This window comes from Glandiceps talaboti, chromosome 23, assembly GCF_964340395.1.
Source record: "Glandiceps talaboti chromosome 23, keGlaTala1.1, whole genome shotgun sequence".
Lineage (NCBI taxonomy): Eukaryota > Metazoa > Hemichordata > Enteropneusta > Spengelidae > Glandiceps > Glandiceps talaboti.
The window spans coordinates 5,632,953-5,655,452 of record NC_135571.1 but is presented as its reverse complement, the minus strand read 5'-3'; the positions used below and the strand labels follow the sequence as shown (position 1 = coordinate 5,655,452).

The following is a 22,500-nucleotide window of genomic DNA, read 5'->3' as shown; positions in this document are numbered from 1 at the left end:
ACAGACAGACAGACAGACAGGCAGACAGATAGACAGTTGTTCTAAGACTTAGCACATAATGTAGTAGCTACACAATCCGTGACAAATTGCGTCCACCAGTACTAATATGACAATTTTTAGTATTTGAACGGATGGTTGCAATTTGTGACGGATTCTACACAGTAAACTAATGGTATGTTTTTACCTCAACTTCATTAACAACAGACATGTGAAGAGGTTGGTCTTTCTTCTGTATATATTTCAACATCTGTTCCATGTACACCAACACATTGTTTTGAAATTTCTGTTTAGGAGTCGTGTGCTTTGTACTTCGTTTCTTCCTACTGTGTACCCTCGTGCGTATTGGTGCATTTGATTCAAATGGGTGCCTTTCATCCACTTCTGTGATAAGCTCACATTTCCTTATACATCCGGGTCTGATCACCTGATCGCCGTGACCATTGATAACGGTCTCCCTGACAATGCCTCCATTTTGGAGTGGTATGCCAGGCTTCCCACTATTTCCATTAATGATAGTTTCTCTGAGCGTGTCACCGAATCTCTGTTCACCAGGGCGTTTATAATTGAATCCGTTGTTTCCCATGCTGTCACTGTCATCACTGGAAGAGTCATCTCCATTCTCCTTCACCGGCATAACAGCCATTTTTCGGGGCTGCTTCTGGCGACTGATCCAAAGGATCTTCAGTAACATAGGATGAAGGAATACCTTCTTGACTATATACGGTATTTTGCATTCATCGACAGATTTCTGGTAGACACTGGATGCAATTGACGAGAAGAGAATTGAAAAACCGACCATGAACATATTGAACAGCAGATACATGGAAATCAAGGGCACACTGGTTGATGTTTCAGGCATGATGTCTGCAACCAGAAGATTGAACACATACATGGCAAGAAGAATGGAGACACTCAGAGAGATCTTTTCTCCACTGTGTGGTGGTAAAACAAAAACAACCACAATGAGCGCTGAAAGACTGTTGCATGGCAACACCAAGTTAACAATATAGAAGGTAGGTTTTCTTTTCAGCAAAATATAGTACAGTATGTTGGTGAAACTGTCCCCATCAAAGACTTGTTTTTTTGTTGAAGTGTTTGAGCCAACGATGTCCCATTCTGTGTTCTCGATGTAAGCAGCTGCATTTGTTAGAATTTTATCAACTTTTAATTCAATATGTACCTGCCATAGATCAAAGAGAAATTGAGATTAAATTTAGATAGGGCTTATGTACAAAGGGACAGTAATAGAATGGCATTGGGTATATTATACAGGTGGGTAGGTAGGTAGGCAGACAGACAAGTAGGCAGGCAGGCAGGCAGGCAGGCTCGCTCGCTCGCTCGCTCACTCACTCACTCACTCACTCACTCACTCACTCACTCACTCACTCACTCACTCACTCACTCACTCACTCACTCACTCACTCACTCACTCACCCACCCACCCACCCACCCACCCACCCACTCAACTCACTCACTCACTCACTCACCCAACCAACCAACCAACCACCCACCCACCCACCCACTCACTCACTCACTCACCCGCCCGCCCGCCCGCTCACTCACTCACATTGTCGCCAATGACCTTCCAAGAGCTTTTATGCTACCTATAACTATGAAACAGATGCAAGGATGTCTCAACTCCACAACTCATGCGATTTACCAAGGTGATCTATATCTTAGTCATGTACCTGGTTGTCAACATAAGTCCATAGTCCAAACTTCATTGGACAGTGTTGCTTATCCATAGGAAAGTAGGTGATATCCATTTCACAGACCGTTGTGAACACATGTGGTGTTATTTGAGTTACAGTACCATCGCTGTACACACTAGCCCATACTGTATCTTCCATCGTCAGAACAGGTGCATTCTTAAAGTCGTTGTTAGCGCTACAAGTAGATACAGAACAATAAGTAAGACATTGAGACATTCTTTGTTGTTGAAATGCCTTTAACGTCACACATCCCAATTTCTGCAAATACAGTACAGATGTTATTTGGGATCATAATGTTCATAGATGAAAGTGCCCGCCCCATCCACAAAAAGGTCAATGGACTTTACCAACGTACCTGTTTTGTAATGAAGCATCTGGAAGCCAAATATCCGTTGACGGTACCGTTGTTACATTAAGGCCTTCGTATTCATCCGGGTCCCATTTCAGACGATAATCATTCCAGATCTGAGTAAAATTTCAAAGACAATATTTAATGTTTGCACTCTAAGTCATGAACCAGGAAAAAGACTTAAAATAAAGAACAATACATGTATCATTTTAGGAAAATGTATGACACTCACCAAGTTCACATTCACACGGGTTTTTATAACTTGCTGCTTTACATTCTGTAACGACAAGATATAACCACATAATATTAAAACAGGAAAACTGTCCCACTAAATTAACTTGACTAAATTTGATTCGACCACACTGATGGATATCAAATTAGACTAATCAGTACGGCAGGGTTAACGAGAATGTCAAGTTGACCAACACAGAGGGCGCACTTCTATCCTAATTACCAAATTTGAGCACTCCCCCAAATTGCACAATGATCGACCGCGTAAGCGCCAAGATTGAATTTTGAACAAGACTATAAATGCTTGTTTACATCTGTTTCTTTAAAAGAAAGTATACAGACTGGGGTTAAAATAAATCGTATGTATAGTAAACGAAAAAATCGGGGGAAATGGGGAGAAAGAAAGACCACGACCACCGTTTGTTTTTTTAAAGTTGACTTTTGACTTTGTTAAATTGGTTTTGCAAGTTCAAGGTCAAGTTCAGCAGCAGTTGTACTGCTGAACACAGTAGCAGACCTAGGGGAGGGCGTTGTTTTCAATGTTTCCATCTCTTTCCAATTATAATCCTGTTGTACACAGCAGTAAGAGTCGAATAACTAAAACTAAAACCACAAATTGCCAAATGAGCTGAAAGACTATGCCGTTTCACCCATTGCAACCTGTAGTGGTGTTTTTTTTATGTACAAACAAATACCCCTGTGAAGTCTTGTTAATAGTAGCATGCTAAATGGCATACTGACCACTGCCATAAGTTGGTTGAGGGATAACCAAAACTTTATGGTGACCGAGTCTGCCGTCTTCTCAGATGGACGGACGTCTCGTGCATAATCCTCGAACAATATCTTATGGAGATTTTCTTCAGCAATACTACCAGTAACACCTATATAAAGTGGAGGATAAATGTGACAATTAGCCTAGTGGTAGTATCAATGATGATGATGATGATGATGATGGTGGTGGTGGTGGTGGTGGTGGTGGTGGTGGTGGTGGTGGTGATGATGATGATGATGATGATAGTGATGGTGGTGGTGGTGGTGGTGGTGGTGGTGGTGGTGGTGATGGTGGTGAGGATGAGGATGATGATGGTGATGGTGATGACAAGCTACTCTTGTTGAATAGTATAAATTATCCAAAATGTAATGTTCCAAAATGTTAATTTCGTTAGTTATCCGCTAAAATATACCTACTGCGTAAAAGTCCTGATATGAATGTTATGAAAACACATAGAACAGTATTCACTATTGCAGACGATATATATATGCTTTGCGTTATGGAGTCTACTCCTAACCTTAACCCCCTAGCTTAAATGCTAATGTGTATTTATTCATACAGTTGATCCACTGTGCTACATTGTTACCTCAAATTTCCGGAAGTTAATTTTTTGAACAGTTTCCAAAAACGTCAGTGTGTAAGCTTACATATGAAAAATGACAGGTAATCCATTTTATTTTATGTTATCATTATTTGACCTTAGACATTTATGGCAGATGTAAGAAAACTCTATCATTTCTTAATAGAGAAATTAACATTGGAATGTTATTGGTTTTTTGGAAATGAAACATTTATTGGCATGACAGTACTTCAAATAATAACTACTAATAGAAAAGAAATTCATTCCATAAGCTATAACCGTGTTGTAGGAGACATTGCGTTTTCTCTAAAATTCACTTATTCTGGAAATATGTGTCAGATGTAATGTTTCAAGATGGAAAATTTTGTTCATTCTCGCTTTACGATATTTACATCCTTTGTTTACAAAATATATGTATAATTGTTTTATTCTGTATTCGTGGACTCATTCTGGTCGCTTTATCAAACCAAGTTTTTAATTAACAATTAACTACCATCTACGGTCAATATTTTTGTCATGTATAGAACTGGGAGGCCATTGGAGGCCATTGCTGATAGTACACGGTTATATACAAAAATCTCAAAAAATAGGTTTTACAGTTGCATATTTTGTAGACCAAGCCTTGCAGTTCTGTCAGTGTCCAAACATCCAATAATCGTACATAATTACTATCTGGTAATACTCTGATATATGGCTTCTAGTGACAGAGCATGGACCTACTTTAAATCATGCTAATAATGGCAAATATAAAACACTATTGGCCACCATGTTTGAATTTTCAGTAAAAGTCAAATCAGACAGGGTTCTGTGTACGAGTAATTTCTATACACATGACAGTCGGTCAGTGGCTTTGATCTCTAATTTTGGAGATCTTGATTAGCCCATCTGTTCAGACGGCGACACTGGAATTCCGGTTAAGGTAACATGTAGGAAATCGATGGATCTCATGTCCATTCTGTAAAATATCTTTCTCCATTTTTTTTATTTGTAATAGTTAAAAATAAAGCCAATAATCTAAATATATCATACTTTGCGAATATCCAATTATTCAACTTGACACGTTCCAGCCATTAAAAGTGTTGGCGCTTTGTACACACAGTATGGGCAGGATGGATTGCCGTTCAGAGTGTATCAATAAAACACTGCATGGCAATGATTCATTTCATCCCAAGAGGAAACTGTCTATCATGTCCCTTTAATAATGAAACATAACTGCACCTGACCTTTTAATGTAGTTGACTTTTATTGTCAGTAAACAGAACTTAATTGATTTACAAGGTAGTCACTATCCATTATTCAACCTAAAACTATCACGACGTGCTTGAATGTACAAAGTAAATAAATTGCAATAAATTGCAAGTATCTAACAATTCGGATTAGAGAAAAAGAAACATGTCTGGTAAAACTTAAAACTTCCTTGCTACGGCTACAGGTTGTACTATTAGAATGGACATAGAATTAACTTGACTGTGTATTTTGCAAGTATGGAATATCCGCATCACTACTTGGATGTGCAGTTCGTCTATTGTATCTCTCTATTTTTACAAAAATGTTGCACATATTCTGAGTATAAAACAGTGTTGGAATAGACGTGTATGTAATTTCAGATTTGTAAATTAATGATAAATGACACTTACCTTTCATACTTCCGCAAAGGAGCAACAACACTATTACAGACATAGCGCGAAATTGACCGAGAGACATTTCAGTCGTGTACTAGACAGGATTCCAAGTATCTTCAATAATTATCGGTTAATTTCTTGAATAAGCAATTTCTCCAAGTGGAATTCACAGTAACCTTTGGGACACTGTATTTGAGGTAATATATTATTAGATGTTACGTGATAACTGTGTAGTTTGTAACCCGTGACTTTATCGGAATATCATTGCTTTTGATTGGATGATGATATGCATATGTAATTAGGTATGACTATCTAAATATGAATGCACGTAAAAAATACCTGCTCGCAAATAATTTTTTCGATGACAGGTATGTAGGAATTTCTATCATTATTGCAGAATAAATAACGAGCGTGTTGCATATTTTCTATACGTCTCCAATGAAAAGCCTAGTCAGATGGCAAGAACACAGCCAATAGGGAACATGCAATTCAGACTGAGCATGCTCAGACGCAAAGGAGTATGGGATTATATGTGGTTATCGTAGTACCTAATCTGGAGCTACTGATAAAATTAACCTCCCACAATTGTCAGGGTAACGATGAATTGATCAGTCGTGGTTACAAACAATGTATCAACATTGTTCACAATACCAATTTCATTAGTATTTATTATCACATTTCCCATGATGCAACATTCAATATGGCGGGTTTGCAAGTTCCCTATTGCGAAATAAACCATACAAACAACATGAGAAAAAAAACAAAATGAACAGATGCGCTCACGTCTCCTTCCGTTGTTGTAAATGGTGTAAAATTCTTAATGTATGTTTAATCATGTTTGCCTAATCGTTGTTTCTTCAGCCTCTCATCACCCTCTTCTTTTGTCCCCCTCGTGAGTCGTAGTATAGGTAAAAGCGACCAACACTCGTAAATAAGCAAATAGGAGGACAAGATTCAAGTGTAACTTTTATCCATGTGTAATACCGACATAATAAATAATTCTTAAGTTATATCACTATAGTGTTTTGTGTATAGTGCTTTGTCAACTCAGTCACTAACCTGTCTGTCTATCTCTATTTGCTTCCACTCACCTCTTTCTTTCTTTCTTTCTTTCTTTCTTTTTTTCTATTTTCTCCATTCATTCATTCATTCATTCATTCATTCATTCATTCATTCATTCATTCATTTTTCATTTTGTCTGTCTGTCTGTCTGTCTGTCTGTCTGTCTGCTTCTTTTCATTGATTCATTCATTCTTTCTTTCCTTCCTTCTTATTGCCTATTTCACATTTCTGACCCTATGTATTTATCTAGTCCGAGATGTTTTCTGTCTCTCTCCATTTACATCTCCATTCAACGTAGTTATGTAACTTTGTTAACAAGCTGGTAATTCTGACGTTGATTCCTTATATTTCATATTTCTAGTCAAATTTCTCTGTTTATCTCAGCTGTCTACTCTTCTTTTAGTCTGTGTGTTTATGTCTTTCCTTGTCTTTCTGTCTGTTTGTCGGATTTCCGTCTATCTCACTCTATGTGCTTGCTGTTCTCGTAGTTGCTCTGTCTCGTCAATTGCCCCTCTCTCATGCCCACCGACCCTCTCTGTCTGTCGGTCTGCCTGTCTGTATGTATGTATGTATGTATGTATGTATGTATGTATGTATGTATGTATGTATGTATGTATGTATGTACGTACGTACGCATGTATGTATGTATGTAAGTACGCATGTATGTATGTATGTATGTATGTATGTATGTATGTATGTATGTATGTATGTATGTATGTATGTATGTAACTATGTATGTATGTATGTATGTATGTATGTATGTATGTATGTATGTATGTATGCATGTGTATGTATTAATGTATGTATGCATGTCTGTCTGTCTTTCTCCTCCCCCCCCCCCCTCTCTCTCTCTCTCTCTCTCTCTCTCTCTCTCTCTCTCTCTCTCTCTCTCTCTCTCTCTCTCTCTCTCTCTCTCTCTCTATCTCACCACCTGGCAATTTGGTTTGAAATTCGAGGAACTAAAATAAACTACTCATACTGTACTATGATTGGGATAAAGTGTATGCATTTATTTACACTGTTAATGCAAACATTATCTCATTCAAAGCAGTGGAATAATTCTACTTCGATTGAACAAACTCGAGTAGATTTAAACATATTTCTGTAACATACCCACAGAACCTTACAGGGATAAACCTTGTCTTCATTTGCCAAAGATCTGATCCACACAAATTGTAATTCCCAACGAAATTAATGGTATTGACTTTACTAAAAGTGATCATTTGGAATGTTGACATTGATTGATTTCGTATTTTTCCAGATTTAAACGTTCATTTTTGTTACCTAAAAGCAATTATGTTGTTTCTTTTGATATTTAGTGTTTCGAGTATATGGTATTTAGTGTATCGAATTCCGGTATGTGGTATTTAGTGTATCGAATTCCGGTATGTGGTATTTAGTGTTTCGGGTATATGGTATCTAGTGTTCCCAGTATATGGTATTTAGTGTATCGAATTCCGGTATGTGGTATTTAGTGTTTCGGGTATGTGGTATTTAGTGTTTCCGGTATGTGGTTTTTAGTGTTTCTGGTATGTGGTATCTAGTGTTTGCAGTATATGGTATTTAGTGTTTCTGGTATGCGGTATTTAGTGTTTCCGGTATGTGGACTTTAGTGTTTCCGTTATATGGTATTTAGTGTTTCCAGTATGTGGTGTTTAGCATTTCCGGTATGTGGTGTTTAGTGTTTAGTGTTTCTTGTATGTGGCATTTAGTACTTCCGGTATGTGGTATTTAATGTTTCCGGTATGTGGTATTAGTGTCTCCAGTACGTTGTACTTAGTGTTTCCGGTGTGTGGTATTCAGTGTTTATTTAGTGTTTCCGGTATTTGGTATGTTAAGTGTCTTCTCTTTGTGGTATTTAGTGAGACCTCACTTTAGTATTATATGGCACCAACATAGACAATGTTAAAGGTCCTGAATCAAAACTTAGCCACAATATTTAAGATCCCGAAACAAAACTTAGCCCAAATATATGTATAAAGCTTTTCTCATGACCATATCGTATAAAAAGTGGGGAAATTTGCAGAAATTAGTAGAAAAGCTGATATGGGGTTAATTCACACACACTTCGAAATCTACATAATTGCAACACTAGATGGGATATATATGAGTATTTAAATTGTATCCCAAGTTTGACTCTGATTTTACTATAAGTAAAGGATGTGCCCAAATTTGTATGACTCCTAAGCCTAAACCTGCCAAACCTGAAGCAGTAGACCCCAGTTGTACAAATGAAAATATCCTTAAAAACAGGCGTCAATATGGTAACTCTTCATATTTTACATGTGTTTGTACTTTGCTATTCGTTTCATAAGTCTGACTGGGGTCACTTTTGACTAAGGTCTTACTGGGTCATGCATGTTTGGCCTTGGCTATTCAAGTTGACAGTCCTCAAGCCTGGAATATACAAGTCTGGATTATACAGATCCCAAATGTTTCTATGACACAAAATACAGTAGTCAGTATTAGTGAGAACATCAATATTTTCAGATGAATTCCTCAGATATCTATATATTTTAAAAATAGCAGCAAGCTAAATATATCATTTTGTGATTTCTCCACTCAGTATATAAGTACAAATGTAGTTGCACCTCGCAGTAGATGAGGTATTATCTGAATATTAAATGAGTATAAGAGGAAATTCTGAGTTTCTGAGGTTGAGTCGGTGTGCGAGAAGCTCATCTCAGTGTAATTGGTGGGTTTCGTTAGCTTGATCACCTGAAGACCCCAGGCCGACTCCTGCCAGTGTGCGCTCTAATGATGACGTCAAGTTGAAATCTTTGTAGCTGACGATCTGGGGGAGTATGGCTAGTGCCACCAGTACAGACATGATTGCGTATAGGACCAAGAAGATTCGATCAATGACCACAGCAAGCAGGAACCATTCATTCTGCTCCTGAAAAAGATTAAAATCAACTATGGTGAAATTGCTTTGTTAGGTAAAATATCACTGACTCCAAAACCACTAGAACTACATTACATGAAAAATGGAACGGTGTCTGGTTTACAAGAGGAAATATGAAGAGACCTGTTTGAAGCAATATCAAATTGTCTTGTCTTGTCTTGTCTTATGTATGTATGTATGTATGTATGTAGGTGGTTGATTGGATAGGTAGGTAGGTAGGTAGGTAGGTATGCATGCCTACCTGCCTGCCTGCCTGCCTGTCTGTATGTCTGCATCCATCTTTGTCTCTCTCATCCAATCCTGGCTGGCTGGCTGGCTGGCTGGATCTCTCAGTCTGTCTGTCTGTCTGTCTGTCTGTCTGTCTGTCTGTCTGTCTGTCTGTCTGTCTGTCTGTCTGTCTGTCTGTCTGTCTGCCTGCCTGCCTGTCTGTCTGTCTGTCTGTCTGTCTGTCTGTCTGTCTGTCTGTCTGTCTGTCTGTCTGTCTGTCTGTCTCTCTGTGACAGTCTCTCTCCCCCTCTTTCTCTTTCTCTCTCGCTCTTTCTCACACTCTCTCTCCATGTAAATTCACAACAGAATATAGTATTTATGCCTACCTCATCATCCTCACTGATAATAGACAAGTTGTGAAGGTGTGATTTCTTCTGAAGGCTCTTCAACATCTGGTCCATGAGTCTCAGTACCTTGTTTTCGAAAGTCGTCCTTATGGAAGCAGATCTAGGTTCCCTCCTCTTCATGCTCAATGTAACTGTAGCAGAGCTTTGAGACGGAATTAAAGCCTTGCTTTTTCCTTCATAGCTGTCATCAGAACCTGAATCATTGTCTGTCATGGTTAGGTCCACCTTTCTGGCCTTCTTGGATCTGCTTATCATGAGCAACCGGAGGCAGCATTTGTTTAAGATTAGCTTCTGGACGATGGAAGGAACTTTGCAGTTTGAGACAGACTTGTGATAGCAATTAGATACGATAGCAGAGATGACAACAGAGAAGCTCACCATGAAGATATTGAAGAGTATGTACTCTGAGATCAGAGGGATTGTTGTTGATGTAGCAGGCATTATGTCAGCAACAAGCAAGTTGAAGATGTAGGTGGCAACGAGAAGATTGACACTGAGAGAGATCTTTTCCCCGCTGTGTGGTGGTAGGATGAAGACAACGACGGTCAGACAAGATAATATGATGCATGGTAAGATAACATACATAACATAGTATGTTGGTTTTCTGTTCAGTTGTATGCCATAGATGATATATGTATAGACGACAGGCACACCCTGGTAGGCATGTTTGGTGATCTTGACGGTTGATCCCATATACTCCCACTCGGTGCTCGGAATAAATGCTCCTCCCTCTATCTGAGCTTCTTTATCATTCGTCTTCAGTTGGACCTAGAAGATAGCAACATTCATACACAGAGCCAAGATAAACACAGAGCTATAAACAGCACATATATTATGCTCAATTCCTTACAAACATGAGGACATGACGTCTTTGTTGAGGTCATGGCCTCCTTCCCAGGTGACAATGGCTTTCAGTCGTGGACATGTTGGAAGTTTCTAATACTTGCACTGAACTTAGTTGATGAAGTTAAGTTTTCTTGAGTTCTTTACACAACCTATCTCGTCTCTCCCCTTCCCCAAAGGCAATTTCAGTCGATAAAATGCCTTTGGGACCAGCTTAGTGCATAATGCTATCAGTAAACATGTTCATAAGACTTGAATAAGTTATATCAATAGTATTTGGCGATAGTATTTGGCGAAGTAAATACCAAGGGCATATTCCTTTTATTTTCAGGTAAACAATGAATAATTGTAAACTAGATTTTAGTAAAGTTAAAATTCTGCAAAATTTGTGAACATTAGAAATGTTCCAACTTTCATGAAACTAATGGAAGTGCTGGACAGTATGAGAGCTAAAGATATTAATGGCCAATGACTCAGTGCCTGGCTCTTGCATTGGACTGTCTTAAATCATACTAGTCATGCTTCAAGAATATGATGTGACTATTCTATTCTTTAGCATGTTTGTATATAGCTCTAGCCTTCAAATTTTATATTAATTATGTTTTACCTCGTTGTCGCCATATGTCCACAGTCCAAATTTCAAAGGACAATTCTGAGTGTCCATAGGAAAGTAAGTGATATCCATAGCACATATAGTATGGAATAAACCAGGTGAGAAGTGTATCACGCTTCCATCACTATATACAGTTGCCGGTACACTGAATACGGTGACTAGAGGTGCATTTTCCATTCCACTGTGAGCACTGGAAAATAAAATATGTACACACGTCACTGGATTTGTCATCTGGTAGACATGAGCGATATTGATAAGAAGGAACATCCGACAGATAGACTTTGAGTGTGTCAGACAGACAGACAGACAGACAGACAGACAGACAGACAGTGACTTAGCTAGTCAAACATACATACATACATACATACATACATACATACATACATACATACATACATACATACATACACACACACATGCATACATACATACATACATACATACATACATACATACATACATACATACAGGAATCGTAGCTCTATATGATGTATAGTAGGGTTACATTAGCATTAAGGTGTGAGTTAAAGTTTACAGATTGTAAATATGGTAGTCTAGATATTCTTACTTGTTAATTAATGCGGTATCCGGTATCCACAGTTTCCGTAATGACACCACAGTGAAGGTGAGGTTGTCATAATCAGCTGGGTTCCACTGGAGACGATAGTCCTGCCATTGCTAATGGAATAATACGGATACATATTTTTAAAACATGTAGAGTTACTTTACTTCATTGACTTACCAATGGATTCCTATACTATGCTTTTTAATACCGTTAGTAAGGTCATTGCCTTGGATTTGACATTCACCTACATTGCATCTAGCCTGATTATATGCAGTGCACTAGTGATGCTTTAAATGTGGCATTCACATTCATAAATCTAGCCTGTCTATAGACACTGCCATAAATGTGGCATTCACATTCCTACACCTAGCCTTAGACATATCATTGGCTTAGAATTTTATTCACTAGAGACGAGATCAATAGTTCAGTGTATGATAAACTAAACTAAATGTTCTTAGTTAGGCCTTAGACCCCCACCCCCATCCCCACCCCACCCCGCTAACTAAATGAAAATGTTTTCAGACAGCACTGAGCACAATCGATTCAAATCAGTATGTAGTAGTATGTAGTGCTATGAATACAAAGCCAGTATGTAGTAGTATGTAGTAGTATGTAGTGCTATGAATATAAAGCCAGTATGTAGTAGTATGTAGTGCTATGAATACAAAGCCAGTATGTAGTAGTATATAGTGCTATGAATACAAAGCCAGTATGTAGTAGTATGTAGTGCTATGAATACAAAGCCAGTATGTAGTAGTATGTAGTGCTATGAATACAAAGTCAGTATGTAGTGAAGAAAAAATAGTTCTTTTGTTGACACTACTTATTTTAGTGCCATTCATTTACTCTTCCGAAAATTCTTCAATTTCACAAATGACTTTTTGAAAGAAATTGCTACAAACAGATCCATTTAAAGTAAACCGTTTTCGTGGGATGAAAACAAAAATGGCTTCTTAAAAAAAACACCAAAGTAAAAGAATTTAGTTTTTCACCTGATCTCAGTTAATGTTCTATTTCAATTCTAATTTTGTACTAAGGTTGCCACGGTTATGAGCACGTTTAGTCCACATCGTATCACATAATCAATACGTTGGCTTCCGTTTGTTCATAGCTATAGCATGTTTCAGGTTACTGTTGATGCAAGTATGCAGGCACAAATAACAAACTGCCTAAGCTAATCTTTAAGCTAGCAAGATTGATTGAATAGGGTTTCCTACATTTTGGCAAAATGAAAATGAACTAAACTGCCACCATGCAAACACCCAAACACACGCATCAAAACATTGACACTTGCATGTCTATGCTAAGTTAATTGCAGTACATTTAATTGGTTGATTTCATTCAGACTAAAAGTAGTAAGAATTGTGACCTGGCTATCTTAAAGTGTAGAATGCGCAGTTTCTGATTGGTTTCTCCCTAATTGTATCAAACACAAAGAGAGCGGACAGCACCTGCGACTCTCTGTATATAGAACAGCAGGCATATTTTGACATAGGTCATATCCTCATACAGTAAATGAATGAAACCTGCTAAGTATGGGGCCAACTTCTGTAGCCTAATTAATCATATTACCAATGAAAGTCACATGACTGTTATTGATTTTAGTTGTCTCTTGGTGAACGTTGCAACTAATAAGGCTATCAATTAAATAGACCACGTGATAATATATTTCAAAGTCACGAGAGAGTCCTCGCTGAAACACATTGACTGGAATACTTCCGAAAGGTTCATTGCATATACTACATACACGTAAATATCAGTCTACCTTCTCACTGTAGCTTGGAAAACCCCCTATATCCCTTTTCCGACTATAAACCAATACACCCCACACAATAAACCCCCCTCCCCACCACACACACATTCGCATCCATACAACCACAGAAAGAGAGACAGACAGACAGACAGACAGACAGACAGACAGACAGACAGACAGAGGAAGAGATTGAAATTGACCAACGGCGGAGAGAGAGACGTGCATGCGCATACATACATACATACATACATACATACATACATACATACATACATACATACATACATACATACATACATACATACATACATACATACATACATACATATTTATTTATTTATTTATTAAGCCGTGTACACAAGAAGTGACATTGGCAAGAAAATATACCAAATGAAACACTGATGTTTACAATGTCTTGAAAATATTAAGTATATCACTGAGATATTTAGCTGTGACATACATCCAAATATACAGTATAGTAGTAGGTATTGATCATCAGGCCTGGACGCGTAGTGCACGAATACATACCCGTCAATTTGACGCGTGAAAAGCGAAAATTAACCTCTTAAAGTTTTTAAACAATTGTTAATACCGATTATGATGAATCTATTATATATCCTGACAAGTTTTATTTCATTGACTTTTGTTCTGTAATCTGAAAATAGAAGTACGACTAAAAGCATTTGGAGCTCCTTTTGTTGTCTCGTTGTAACTATTTCAAAGACGCTGTCATGTCTGCTGTATCACATTACCTTCGAAATACCAGCATATATGTACACCAGCATTCCTCCCTCTATAAAAATGACAATGTAATGGCGAACTCTTTTGTTAAATAAAATTCATTAAATAGGTCAGGTAACAATACATATTGTACCACTTTTCTCTATGTTTTCTCTTTTTTATTTCGAAACAAAACCATGGCGACTTCTTTTAATAGATATTCCTGATATTACACGGGTACTATTGTGTGGATAGTCAGCAGGATGAAATGTAAACAGACTCTTTCAAAAGCATGGCCTTGTTCCCATTTCCCAACAAAGAATTTAACATTGTATCTAAAATTGTTAAAAAAATACTTTCAAGTGACACTCCCAGCTACAATAATGAAATGTGAACACCTAGGGATAGCATTAATAATTTGAGAAGTGACAACATTTTTAAAATCCCCAAAAGCTACAACAAATAAAGACTGCCTGCCATATATGTTTCTAGGAAGCAATCAATTCGACTTGCAGTTGGCCGATATAATCATTCCATTCAAACACAAACTCAACAGTGGTAAATAATTATGTTTTGATATGTTTTTTTGGAATATTTGTTCTGAACTTCTACAGTATGGGTATATAATAGTTTTTCCTGTTATTACATCTCTAATGTGTGTGTCCTTATTATAGTTTACACTGCTTATTTTCCTGCCCTTTATAGTCCCTGTACATCTGGTATACGTCATGTTTGCAGTTCTAACGCTGCTCTTAATACCCCAGATATACATATTGATACGTTAGTGCTGATTTACTTTATATACATAAATTAAAAACAATAATTATACTAAAAACATAACATCTTTTCTTTTTCATATTACCATCCTGTGTAAACCACTTCGGTGCAACAAACTCCCTGTGTGAAGCACGGCAAACGACATTCTCATGTCATATGAAAGAAAATTATAATTAATTGATAATAAAATATCAATAATGTATGGTTAGGCGATTTTTCTTAGTATCTGTCATAACAGGTCAAACAGACATGCCACGCTTGATAGAACACAAAATAAAAAAAACTCTAGTGACGCTCAACTTCGTGTTATATCAGAACACTTTTTTCAGATAATCGGCATGGTAGTTATAAAACAAGCATTGCTTACTAATAATTGAATTGTAAAATGAATAAATACATACATACATACATACATACATACATACATACATACATACATACATACATGTACTATATACATACATACATACATACATATATACATACATACATACATACATACATACATACATACATACATACATACATGTACATACATACATACATACATACATACATACATACATACATACATACATGTACATACATTTACATACATACATACAGACAGACAGACAGACAGACAGACAGACAGACATACATACATACATACATACATACATACATACATACATACATACATACATACATACATACACACACTCACTCGCACACACATCGTAGTAGGAATAATTGCACATAACTGAAGATCTATAAAGTAAGACTAGATTCTCGTATGTTTAATATTCTGAATATCATCGATAGAGTTCCCCGGTTAAGTATGATAGTAATCTCGACTAATTTATTGGTCAACCAATAATGAGATAAAGATTTTTTCGGCGCCTTCAAAATACTTGTACATGAAGAAGTCACATTGACGCTGACAAAGGGTTGTCATAGTAACCTATACACCGGTGTTGGTAACTACTAGCTCGAGATGATTGAATGGTAACATTAGTAATTGTGACAACGTGGCAACTAAATTGAATTACCTGGACAACCCATACTCTGGTCTCGATTTCTTGGTCTTTAACATTCTGAAAATTAAGAGCATAAATTATTTAGTCATTTTAATAGGGATGATGAAAAGTGATTTTCATGACCATAATGCAGGAAGTTGGGACGAAATTAGCCATTCCCCACCCCCTTTAAATACAGCAGCTCTATCTCATTCTGTTGCATTAAGCAATGAAGTTCAATTTTGATCCAAACACAAACTTGAGCTTGAATTCAAGACACTGAATTACCCACAGATGCATTTTCATTTGAATTCCCATTATCATTGTTCCTAATAAACACAATGTACATTGAATAATGTATCTAGAAAAGGGTTACACTAGACATAAATGGTTGACTTACTACTTTCAGAAACTGGTTAATTGTCAGTCCTAATGTCAGTTGTACTGACTCAACAGCATTACGTGATGGACGAGCGTGCCTGGAGTAATTGCTGAGTAAAACTTTGTGGAGACGCTCTTCTGCATCACTTCCATAGACACCTAGAGACAAAGCATTGTACGACATATAAGCAATCGAATCTATTTACTTTTTACAATTTGTATATTAATTTCTACATACTGCGTTGCTACTCTTGTTGCTGTAGAAACAGCTTCTGCCGAAACGATCATACATGGACTTGATGATTTTAATGACGTCATTTGTTTACATTTCTACTGATAAACACCCAAATTACTTCTCTGTTTCTATATCCCCTTGCATCTCTATAATTGTTTATTTTGGGTGATAATCTATTTGTGTTTAAAATGTCCCATAAATGAAACGTCATACCAACCCTGTTTCAGTTGTACTTGTATTCAGTTTATCAACATCCAGACTTGTTCATTATTTCAAATCCGATGTTATTTTCTAAGCTGTCTAAATATAAGATACCGGATGTAATAATGATTCAAATATCATTATAATATGCACAAGCCAAGTTATTGCCTTTGAACACAAAACGTGAATTATATTGCCGGATCGTTTACGTTACGACAAACCGCGTGTAAGTGACTGGTTCTGTGGTGTTCGAAATGCATCAAAATTTCCCCGAATCACCTTTATGTTATCCAATTTTTCACAAAATAAGCTCTAGGAGGTATAATTATATTATTCCTATTATTTTTCTTCTTTCAGCCGAAAAATACTTGTAACCTATGAGGTTTTGTCTTGCGACTCGTAGTGACAAGGCCCCTTAGGTCATTCTTTTTCCTTGGCTGAACCAAGAAAGATATTGGGGAGTAATATCTAATTATCAATGTAATGAGATTCTTCGATAGTTCGGTCCACCGACGAATTTATGAGACTCATTTCAGAGCATCGATCGATTCTATAATTTTAACGAGGTCATTACAGCAAGTCTGTCGACTTAATTTCTAGCATATCGAGGGATCTAACTTTCGCTGGTTCAATTTGTGAATCGATCTTTGTCACGCTAATAATTGTCATACTAAAAACAAAGACAAAAAAGACGCACAGGTGTGACATTTGAATTATAATAAACGGTATAACTACCAATATTTTCGCTTGAAATTTCTGCAAGAATTTTGTTGCCATTTATTTTACACAAAATATAAGTATAAACTGCTATATTGTGTGCATAGAGCATATTTTTATTTTCAGTCGAGTCTCCTTCAATGGAAGGCGCGGTAATATTTGAACAAAATGTTCACTGGCGTTTGCAAGGCGTTCTTTTCTTGTAGAACAGCATGACGTCTGTGTGTATCTACGCGCCTGTCAGTGTGCATGCATATTTACGTGCGTGCGTGCGTGCGTGCGTGCTAACGCATCTTATACTGTCTGTAGTCTTCAGATCTACAATACTGCTGACAGTGCGACTGCTGACTCTCCGTCCATGTCTGTCTGTCTGTCTGTCTGTCCGTCTGTCTGCCTGCCTGCCTGTCTGTCTGTGTGTGTGCCTGCCTGTCTGTCTGTCTGTCTGTCTGTCTGTCTGTCTGCTTTCGGGCTTGTTTGTGCGCATGTTTGTGCATGTTAGACTGTTTGGATTCATCGGACGTATACTGTGTCCCTTCGAAAAGTCTGCAAAACAGGTACTTTTCTTTTTATAAAAAGTCGAAAACAACAACTCATAAATGAAACTAAAAAATTCAATATCTGCTCTTATTCTGACTGTCTATATTGACTGTCTATATCACCACATTTCGCAAAAGTTGCCCTTTTGTGATAACTAAAATTAAAGATATATAATTGAGCCTACTAATAACTAAAATTCACACGTTATTTGTTTTTGTGCAAATTATTCATTTTGATATATGATAATAAGTTTATTCACCAATATAATAATACTAAAAATCAATCTTAAAAAAGATACACATACAGAATAAATGGTTAAAGGGGTCAAGAAATAGCAAAGCTAGTCAAGCTTGTATCCCCTTAGTGACTAACAAGCACACTCATACTTGTAGGTGTATATATTCGATGTTCAAGATTGCCATGCCATATATGCGAATAATTTCAATTACTTTCCCATATATTTCTGATATGATATTATGTGTAATATTTCCTGATATCACAAATGTTGGTTTTATTTTCAATTACGACGAGGGACCTTGGGAAATGTAATTGGTCTTTATTGTCAGATATACATGGATATTACATGTCATCATAGTCACCTGTTGATTATAATCAAAGGACACCATGTCGTCACTTAAATTGGTATTGAAGTTGTTATTCCTAAATTAGTGTTAATAACCGGAACTCTCATTGTCGCCAATGGTACGGTTATCGATTTTGTTAAAAAGACAGAGAGAGAGAGAGAGAGAGAGAGAGAGAGAGAGAGAGAGAGAGAGAGAGAGAGAGAGAGAGAGAGAGAGAGAGAGAGAGAGAGAGACAGACAGACAGACAGACAGACAGACAGACAGACAGACAGACAGAGACAGAGACAGACAAACAGGCAGACAGACAGACAGACAGACAGACAGACAGACAGACAGACAGACAGACAGAGAAAGAAAAGGGGCAGGGGAACAGGTAGTAAGTAGGGAATCAGACGTATACATAGTTAGAATGGAGAACACAAACGCCCCCCCCCCCGCCCTGAATAAATACACACTTAGAAGGTGGTAATGTTCAGATAAGCAAAATATATATTTAAACGATTACTTGACTGTAAATACAGACCTAATATCTGACCAAATATACAGGTCATGTCTCAGAATTCGTACAAAATCTCTAGAAGCACATGCACGTGTACATCGCATTTGAATCAGGTGATCACAGCTGTATGTATACAGTCAGAAATAACATATCTTTATATATGCCTATACCAACAGACCTGTTTCACGTCTGTGGACACAGCTATGAAATCCAACAAAATTCACAGATCCTGTAAAATCACTTGTTATATATACAAGGACCTGTTACAGGCATGCCTTATGGATTTCTAGCTGTGTAGTTGTTGATGGTTACTGTGTACAGTGCCTTGCTGTCCGTATGTAAACAGTCATGAAAATGGGTCAGACTATTTTCTCATTTGTCAACAAATTGTGAATTTTTGCGATGCTGATGTGTCTTGGTTACTATACGATATAGTATCAACAATTACATTCTGCATGATATGAAAACAAATCTACTAATGAAAAAAAAAATAAGAAGAGACATGGCTTCAGTTACCACTACAAAATGAACATGACGTCACCAGATCAAAAACCGTCTAGTAGCACTTTAATCTTGCTAAGTCACACATCAACCAATCACAAGTTGACATCCATACCGATTGATGTCATGATAACCCATGAACTACGCTGCACTGTACAGTCTGCTATGACGAAAACGAATATTTATAACATACAGGGGTAGAATTCTGAAATTTCATAATTCTACCACCTACTTTGAAAATACATATGATAGTACATACCTTTGACGTATAGCAAAATGACCATCAGTTTTAAAAGTCGATCCGCCATCATCCCATGTCCTGTTTTTTGTCCGATTTTAAGATGCTTCTTTCACTTACAGCGGTTGGTTGGGACACACTTGTCATTAGAATTAGCATATACAAAGTTGTTCAGTGATGTCCAGACAGTTGCAAATGTTAAAAATAATTAACGACATACCTTGGCAAATATTTTAATTGAGAAATCATATTAACATTGTTGGCGGTGTTGTCATCATCTTTGTGGATGGTCGATATTGTCATATAATTGTGTTGGTTTATAGTTCGTTATTTATTGCCTCTTAATTATTGAATGATATAAAGGACGATGCGCTTAAAATGTGGGCGGGGAGGTGGACAGCGCCTTCTGGTGTCCGTAAAAGTCTGTAATTGTCAGTTTATGTTTAGAAATGCTGGTTGTTCTATTTTCAGCAGTTCTTGTTTTCAAGTGCAGCAGTCATGATGTCTTACCGCTGTCTTTTGTTTCTGAACAGCTGAAGCAATTTACAAAGATTGAAACCAAGCAGGTGCCCCAGTTTACCCTGCTGTATAATTTGGGACGCGGTGTGACACACGATTTTATCCGTACACTTCAATGACTGTAGCTACAGGATTGCATGCTTCCAAGGGAGTTGAGAACGTTATAGAAAGGGAATCGTTTTATCAGTATCGGTCTACGTCCGGGATAAGAATTGTGAAGCATATTGTCAGAACAGTGACCCTGAAAACACTGTATAGAAATCGTATTATTTCTCCATAATATTTCATTTATTAAATTTCCCATTGCTCGAAAACGTCTAATCATAACATATGTACCAAAGACAAGATGAATGCTGACGGTTCGCTTGAGAATTCTCAACAGACTAAGTACAAGATCTTTATATCTCTACTGACGTATTATGATAGCCAATGATGTATTTGTCCGCTATAAGCTATTTGTCTGCTTCTGCTTCTGCTTCTGTTTCTGTTTGATACTATGCAAAACACCTTGCGGGTATCGCGTACAGGTCAGTGTGGAATTGACGTACATGTCCTGGTGAATGTTTTGTTTACAGTTTATGGTGAGCTCTGGTTAGTTGGTCTTGTGAGTTTGCTGTTTGTACTAATGTTTTGAAGGGGTCGATGCTCTTGGCAGCACGGATAGTGGGTGTTAGTAAATTCCATTCGTGGATTGTTCTTGGATACATTGAATATTGGTATCAGTTTTTATTGAATTGTGGCACATGCAGAATGTCTGGTAGATCTGACTGTGCATGGGCTGTGTGTGTTTGTTTAGGCTGAATGTTGGAGGACGCGCAAAGTTAGCACTTGTTTTCAAGGAAATGTCAATGTTTTATTTTCCCATATAGTTAACACAATATTCGTCCGCCATATTTAATTCTAAAATGACTAAATTTGGAAATCTTTATAACAAAAATTATACGGCGACCCCTTATTTTTATTGAGTTAATTAACTGAAGATAAGTTAGAGTGTTCCTGAACAGAGTAATAACAAAATATTAAAAGGTTTATTTCCGAGGTGCATTCAACATTAAACAAATCATGTTTTGGAAACTATGGTGATGTCGATTTATATATATATATATAGTTTTGGTAGTACAGGAACTCTTTCTTGGACAACCAAGAATGAGTTCCAGTACTACCAAAACTATTACGCTCTGCCACTGCGGTAAAGAGCACTGTCTTAGCAGATTGATACTCACCGAGTTATATATATATATATATATATATATATATATATATATATATATATATATATATATATATATATATATATATATATATATATATATATATATATATATATATATACAAGATTTGATAAGGAAGCAAATTGTGTAATCTATTCTGCAGAATAACCGATCGTCGTAGTGTAAATGCCTTGATACATCATAACATCATGACATGTTGTCACTAGTTTTCCTTTGCCAGTTAATCATGAGTTTATGACATGAAACCGATGTTCAATCTATCGAATTGTGTATGTCAACCGATAACAGTGCCATCAATGTGCAAACTAATTCACACTCAGTATTCGTTTACATGTACCAATTATTTCAATGCTTGTAGACTGAAAAGAATTGTCGATGTGGGCGCTCGACGTTTCTGTCACGTACACCGATTACATATGAGATATTATATATCCCCTCTCTCAATTCACCCATTTCTCCTCTCCATATATCTATTCTCAAGCTCTCTCCCTTTCTCTCTCCCGTTCTCTCTACCTTCTTCCCTCTCCTGTTCCCACCTTCACCCCGTCCACCCTCTGCACCATTCCCACTCCTCCTTCGACAGGTATTACTCTTTGCAGATGCATGTACATATAGGTATCATAATTTATTCAACATATTTCCGAATTTATTTGTACGAGGAATTATTATTATAATCTATCAAATCAGGTGTTACTGTTTATGGATTTAGGTCATTAGAATATGTTAATCTGATGACCTGG

General features: G+C 37.0%; 1 protein-coding gene across 1 annotated transcript in view; it reads right to left on the bottom strand.

Annotated features, from left to right (window-relative positions):
* The window catches only part of LOC144453196 (uncharacterized), a 26,491-nt gene that overhangs the window by 1,389 nt on the left and 2,602 nt on the right, over nt 1-22,500 (bottom strand). Inside the window, exons 2-12 of the mRNA XM_078144472.1 lie at nt 16,517-16,656; nt 16,150-16,194; nt 11,872-11,981; nt 11,298-11,493; nt 9,827-10,615; nt 9,047-9,224; nt 3,034-3,173; nt 2,294-2,338; nt 2,068-2,177; nt 1,689-1,887; nt 185-1,180 (exon numbers count right to left, since the gene is read on the bottom strand). Coding sequence (XP_078000598.1) covers nt 185-1,180; nt 1,689-1,887; nt 2,068-2,177; nt 2,294-2,338; nt 3,034-3,173; nt 9,047-9,224; nt 9,827-10,615; nt 11,298-11,493; nt 11,872-11,981; nt 16,150-16,194; nt 16,517-16,656 — 2,948 coding nt within the window. The remainder of the gene's footprint in view (nt 1-184; nt 1,181-1,688; nt 1,888-2,067; nt 2,178-2,293; nt 2,339-3,033; nt 3,174-9,046; nt 9,225-9,826; nt 10,616-11,297; nt 11,494-11,871; nt 11,982-16,149; nt 16,195-16,516; nt 16,657-22,500) is intronic.